Raw genomic sequence first — 6,691 nt, 5'->3', positions numbered from 1 at the left:
GCTGCTCCGCCCCGGCTCCCGGTGCTGCTCCCGGTGCTGCTGGTGGCTCTGCTGGCCACGGGGCTTTATGCCGCTGGCCCCTCCGTCCCGCAGCCCAAGGGCACCAACAGCTGTGGCTGCTCCACATGACTGGGGCAGCTTTGCCATGAGCTCACCCTCCTGCTTTCTGGTGGCCCTGGCTTACCTCCCAGCCCTGCACCCTCTTAAAGAGACCACTGCCCCCCCCCACCCCGCCCCCAGCTGCCTGGGACCCCCGTGCTGGATATGGGGAGCTGGGGTGCACACAGCTCGCAGCAGCCAGTCCAGAGAGGCTCAGCAGAGTGGGTACACAGTCCAAAGTCACCCCATGGGTTTTGTGCCACTGACCCTGGGCAGCCAGGATGCTCCCCACACCCCATCCCCACGCAACCAGATACTGCATCACCCACAGGCATTACCCTGGCACCTAGAGGGGGGGGGGTTGCTGCCCACCCCAAAGGGAGGTGATGGGGCCCCCTGAAACTTCTCAGCCAGCAGCAGGCGGTGCTGGGAGCTGTGGCCCCTTCACACCACTTTGGGGGATGACCTCAGGTGCAGAGTGTCCCAAGCAGCCCTGCCAGCGTCCCAGTGGCTTCCCGGCCTCCCCTGCCATGCACAAGCAGCCTGGCAGTAGGACCAGCCTCACGTGGGGCCGAGGGGCAGAGCCAGCAGCTATTCCCAGCAGTGGGGACATTGTTCAGCCCCCCTGGGCTTTGCTCTTCCCCTTTGTAAGATGAGGCCGGTGCTGCCCTGTGCCAGGACAGTTAATGCGCTGGGCACCGGCCCCCAGCACAGGACCTGGGGGAAGGACAGATGGGGACACGTCATTGTCACCCTTCTGGGCAGTTCCCAAGGCCACCCTTGGGTGCCCTGTGCTATGGGTGCCAAGGTGCCATTTTCACCAGAACAGACAATGGTGGCCATGACGGTGGCCCTGGGACTGTCCCCCTCCATGGACTGTCCTGCCTGGCCTGAGGGCAGACACAGGCTGGAACCTTCAGATGGGAAGCACTGGGAAAGGGAAGGCAGTGGCCCCACACCAGCAAGCAGCCAGGATGGCAATGGGGAATTGCAGCGCTGCGGAAGGGTCCAGGCAGGCAAAGAGCCCCAGGCGTGGTGGGACAGCATTGGGGTGGTACCAGGGAACAGAGCTGGGGCACGCAGGCTCTCCCTGGCCACCCTGTGCCCAGCCTGGCGTGGGAGCAAGCACAGGACAAGCATGGGGCATCTCCCGTGGATGGAGGTGACAGCGCCCCCCCGAGGCCAAAGGAAGGATGAAAAGGCTTTATTGATAAATACAGACTATGTACAGCGGGGAGACATCTCCACCCAGCCCAACGCCCCGCGGCCTCCCGGCCAGGGGGACCTGGAGCCCAGCGGGTCACGGCCTCTCCCTGCCAGCACAGCCTGGCAGTGGGGCCCCAGCCACGCTGACTGCCCCAGAGACATTTGGTCTCGAACCTCCTGCAGCAAACACAGTGTGTGCCCATGTCCCCAGCCAAGGGGGGCAACCATAGGGGCACAGCCCCATCCAGACCTTCCTGTGGGGTCACATGGGTGGCGGACAGCCTCAGGGGGGAGCAGGGGCTGCCCTGGCTCTGGCAGGGCTGGGACACGGCACAGGGCATCCCCAGAGGTGCCACTGTCCCCCAGCCCCCTGTCCTCTCCCTGCAACCAGTCAGGGGTGGCTCAGTTCCTGGGCGGCAGGGGCTGGTTGACGATCACTTGCACAACAAAATCCTTCTGGATCTTGGTCTCCTGCAGCCGCGTGCGGTCAGTGAGCAGCTTGCCTGAGAAGAACCAGCGCTGCCAGGCCAGGTCGATGCCCTCCTGCGCCTGCAGCTGCTTCTTCAGCTGCCCGATGGTGTCACCCATGCTGGCGCTGAGCCGCAGGTCCTTGCCAGTGGAGAGCCGCACCTTAAGGGTGAACTCCCGACGGGCATTGGGCAGGGGCTCAGCCGGCTCTGCTGCCTCTTCCTCACTCCGCTCCAGGATCAGGTTGACAGGAGGTGCCAGGCAGTAGACGGGCAGCTGATACCGGTTGCCCAGCTCATCATAGCACTCCGTCAGGGACCCTGGGGACAGCAGGATGAGATGCTGTGGGTGGGCATCCCCACGGACCACTCAGATGGGGACAGGGCCACCCCAGGCAGTGGGGCAGGGCCTGTCTTGCCCCCGCTTGGCTGGGCTAAGCTGTGTGGATGGCAGCTGGGAACCCCTCTCGTCTCCAACCTGGGACCCCCATGTGTCCAGATATGGGGCACTCAGCACCCACCCCACCCAAAACCCTGGTGCCGTTCCTCACCGTGGGGCAGGGTGATACTGGCTCCATCAAGGATGGCTTGGGCCAGGCTGTGGTCGTTGGCCTCCACAGCATAGGCAGCTGCCTTCAGGGCATCCCAGATCTCCTTGCGGCCCTCAAAAGCAGGTGCTGTGTCCCAAAACTCATCCCGCTTGCTGCGCAGCTGCCCGTCTGTCATGGGGTAGTCGCTCTTCCACTTGGGACGCTCCTTCTTCAGGGGCTCATTGCGGCCTGGGGAGGGGTGGGATGCTCAGCCAAGGGATGGGGCTCCCCCTTGAGCCCTGAGCCTCCCACCTCTCCATCCCCACAGGTTCCATGCACACCAGCACCTGAAGGTCCACCCTGCCCAGCACAGTCCCCAGTACAGCCAGGGGGAGCTCAGCTAAAGCAAACCCTACTCAAGGTCCCACTGGCCTCATAGCAGCTGCCTCCTCAAGTGACATCCTTCACCCCCAGGAGGAACAAAGGCTCTTGCCCCCATGCTAGGGAGACCAGCCCCTGCCCCATGGGATGGCCATAGGGCCTCGGGGCCCTTTGAGGCAGAGCAGTATTTATATCTTGGGGAATTAGCAAGGAAATAAGCTGGTGAGTTGGAGTGGGAAGGGGATTACGAAGGCTGAGCTGCAGCCCCAGCGGGGGATGGGTGGGCAGGACCTTGCTGTCCTCTCTGCCCACCCCAGGATGTCAGGGACCAGCTGTGGACACAACAGCAGGCACACAGCATCCAGGGCATCAGGGGGCATCAGACATCACTGGCATGGAGGGCTGCCACTCCACAGGTAACCCCAGCAACAGCCATAACTGAGCTGGCTCTCCATGAAACAGCCCCCGACCATGTCCCCAGGGAACCCCAACAGCCAGCACTGCCCAGAGGTCTGGGCCACCCCCATGCCAGCCCCAGACTGCCCTGCCCTCCCTATGCCAGGCTGTGCCCCGTGGGAACAGGCCCATCCTGTCAGCCCCATGGCTGGGCCGGAAGCGTGGGGCAGGAAGGAGCTGTTGTCACTCCCAGCTGAGCTGGGGACAATAAGTGACAACTCCTTCCTGCCACCCCCTCTCCCTGGGGCGCACAGCCAGCACCCTTCCTGCAGGGATGGAGATGCGGAGCCCCCGCCGGGCAGGAAGGATGCAGGTGCCCACACAGTGACCCGCCAGGCAAGGCAATGCCACACACCCCAGCTGCTGGGGACAGCCACCACTGCCAGCTGTGAGCTGAGCCATGTTCCTCAGGCAGCTTTTCCCTGGCAAACGTGTGGTGACAACAAGGCATTATGTGACCTTTTTTAACTGTACCAGCCCTATCCCACCCCGTCCAAGACCACTGGAGCCAGCACAGCACCTGCTTTCCCAGCAAACACCCACCTAGACCTAGATGTGACACATGGCACCCACCCCAGGGGTCCCCATGGGGCACAGGAGCTCAGCTACCCAGGGCTGGATGCTGAGCATCCCTGACAAGCGGCATCCTGCCCACATCCCTGGAGGAGTGAGGGCAGCCGGCTGCAGCCAGCACTGCCGATTCAGCAGTCACGGTGCTGGGCAGGAGGGATTTGCAGCACCGCAGGACAGAGCAAGGTCAGAGGCAGCACCTGCCCCGGAGCAGCAGCCACAACCAGCCTGAAGGGCACAGCTGGGACCACGTTTCCACGCTGCTGTGGCCACCGGGCTGTGGCATGCGTCCCCACAGCCGGGGCTGTCATGCATGGCAGGACACCCAGCCGGAGCCACCCCCTCAGCTCGGCTCATGGCAAAGGGAAGAGGCTGGCCCGGGGGAGGCAGTAGGATCGAGCTGCGGGGCCCGGCCGTGGCGGGGAGCAGGGACAGGTTGCAGCTGCCCCATGCAGGCAGGTGTGCCCGGCAGCCTTGCCCAGGTAGGCTGGGGTTTAAGCCTTATCTATTTATTGCTGCCGCCCATCTGGGCCCCACAACCTCTAATCACCTCCTGCTGCTCTATTCCTGGTCCCTTGTGCAACTCTCCGCAGTGGCACCACCGGACAGGTCTGGCCGCTTGCTGTGCCCGGACTCGAGCCAACAGGATCTCGCGGGCAGCATGCCTGCCTCCTGCCCTGTGCCTGCAGTGCCCTGCCTGCAGCTCAGCCCCACCCGGTGCCCCGGTACAAGGACCCCCAGGCAGGAGGCTGTGCCCTAGAGGCTCTCCTGCCCTGGGGCTTGCTCCCTGCCCAGCTGGAGTCCTGGGGAAAGCTCAGCAGCCCCAGCCAGCAGGTCCTGGAGGTTGGCTTGGCATCGAAACAGATGCCAGCCAGATGGCAAGCGACACTGCTTCCAGCAGTGCTGGCTGGTCCCCTCTTGGGCCAGGCAGGGTTGGGATGCTGCGTGCCATGGGCATCCCCCTACTACTCCTGCTGTGTCAAGCTGGCTATCCCAGGAAAAACACTGTCACCTGCTGTGGGGAGCCCTGGCAGCACCTCTTTGCAGGGGGTTGCAGTGAGCCCCAGCCAGGGCAGGGGCTGGCCTGGCAGGCAGGCTGCTTAGCCAGGCCCCCGCAGGAGCAGAGGCAGGCAGGCAGAGCACCCCTCCCCGCCAACAGCACGTCCTCGCATGCTGGGACCTGCCAGCCTGAGCCAGTGTCCCCATACTGGTACTGTGGGTGAAGGCAGCTGCAGCCTTGCTTGACCCACCACCACCTGCTGAGTGGCTCCCATGGGCTGATGGCACCACACAAGCGAAGGCAGGGATGGCATGGACACCCCAACAACCAGGGACAGTCCCACTCCCCTCAGAAGGGACGTGCTGCAATACAGCGGCAGCAGCTGCCAGGGGCACAGGGAGGGGACCGTGACCCATCCCAGGAGAGCCTGGCAGGGAATGAGTAGTGTTGATGGAGACGCAGCCTCTGCAGCCAGCTGTTGCCTGCCACAGGAGGGGAGCACATGGATCCAGATGTTGAGATCTGACCCCCAGCCACAGCAGCCCCAAGTTATGAGGCAACAGCCCCACACCTGCACCCAGCTGGGCGAACGGTCGGCTGGGGACCCCAGTACCAACTGGCTCCCACAAGAAGGCACCTGCACCCCTGGGGGCCAGAGCATGCTGGGTTGGGGGGCTCCGGCTCCGGGGGGATCTGTCACCCTAACCTGAGCCAGCAGGGCACCCCGGGGTGGGCACCGTCCCACTCCCCCACGCCACCCCCGCATCCCAGCTGCGGGAGAGGGCCGGGGCGCCCCGTCCCGGGCACATACTCCGTGCCCCCGCTCTCCCGCCTACCACCGCCTCGCCATAAACACGTTAATTACCGGCTGCGATTGCCCCGGCCGGGGAGGCGGACAAAGGGAAGGCAGGTGTGATTCACCCTGCCGGCCCACGGCCCCTCTGCCGGCAGGTAGCCGTACCATCCCCGTGGCCTCCGCGATCCTCCAGGGAGGCGCCTCACGGCGCCCGGGTATTCGGCTGCCGGTAACTCCGGGGAGCCGCACCGGTACCCCCCGCCTCGGCCCTCCGGGCCGGCGCAGCTTCTCCCTGCCCGCCCCGCGGCCAAGTCACCGGCACCTCCCGAAACCCCGGGGGCGCAGGGATGGGGCTGTGCCCGGCGGCAGCAGCTCGGTGCACGGGCAGCACCGACCCCGGGCCGGCAGGGACCCAGCGTGCCGGGGGGCGCCGCCGAGCCCAAGCCGAGGGCACCCCCTGCCTTGTAGCCCCCCGGCCGCCCGGGACACACCCTTCCCTGGAGGGACCGGGGAGAGGCAAATGCGCCGCACACCCCCGCCCTGACCCCGCAAGACCCCCGGAGTGCCGCCGGGCGGGGAGCCGCGGTGCCTGCTCGCTCCCGGGGCCGCGCAGCTGGCCGAAAGCCCCGGTGCCGGCGGGCCGCCGGCGGCGCGGAACGGGTCCTGAGGCTGTGCGCGGGACAGCCCTCGCCGCGCCATGCACTGCGCCCCTCCGGTGCCCGCGCTTCCCCCGCGCCCGCCGCGCCCAGAGGCACACGGGATCGCCCCCCGGCGCCCGCGATCCAGGGGGTGTCCGGGCGGGGCGGGCCCGGCCCCGCTCACCTGCTCGCTTGCGGGGGTTCCCGGCGGCTGGCCGCTCCCGGCGCTGCCGCCCCACGCAGCCGCCCATGGCGGGGCTCGACGGCGGCGGCGGCGCTCGGCATGGGGCCGGGCCGGCTGCGCGCTGCAGCCGACCGCGGGGCCCGGCTCTGAGGCCGGGGCCGCCCCGCCGCCGGAGACGCCCCGCGCCCCGCCCCGCCCCGCCAGGTGCGCATGTGACCGCCCGCACCGGCACCGCCCACGTGCGCGCGCCCGCTCCCGCAGCACTTTTGTCCCCTCCGCCCCGCCGTACCACCGCCCCCCCCCCGCTGCCCCGGGCCGGAGGGGTGAGGAGGGGGGCGCCCCCCCGCGTGCGCCTGCGCGGACT

General features: G+C 67.1%; 1 protein-coding gene across 1 annotated transcript; it reads right to left on the bottom strand.

Moving 5' to 3' along the window:
• Nucleotides 1-1,288: 1,288 nt before the first annotated feature.
• Nucleotides 1,289-6,520, bottom strand: UBTD1 (ubiquitin domain containing 1). The gene is made up of 3 exons (XM_040606443.1): nucleotides 6,328-6,520; nucleotides 2,324-2,551; nucleotides 1,289-2,093 (listed from the first exon to the last, which is right to left on the bottom strand). The coding sequence occupies exons 1-3, from the start codon at nucleotides 6,392-6,394 to the stop codon at nucleotides 1,708-1,710; spliced, it is 681 nt and encodes a 226-aa protein (XP_040462377.1). The 5' UTR covers nucleotides 6,395-6,520; the 3' UTR covers nucleotides 1,289-1,707.
• Nucleotides 6,521-6,691: the final 171 nt, after the last annotated feature.

The sequence above is a fragment of the Falco naumanni genome, chromosome 9 (genome assembly GCF_017639655.2).
Source record: "Falco naumanni isolate bFalNau1 chromosome 9, bFalNau1.pat, whole genome shotgun sequence".
Taxonomy (NCBI): Eukaryota; Metazoa; Chordata; class Aves; order Falconiformes; family Falconidae; genus Falco; species Falco naumanni.
The sequence above is the reverse complement of the archived record's forward strand: the minus strand, read 5'-3'. Positions and strand labels throughout refer to the sequence as shown.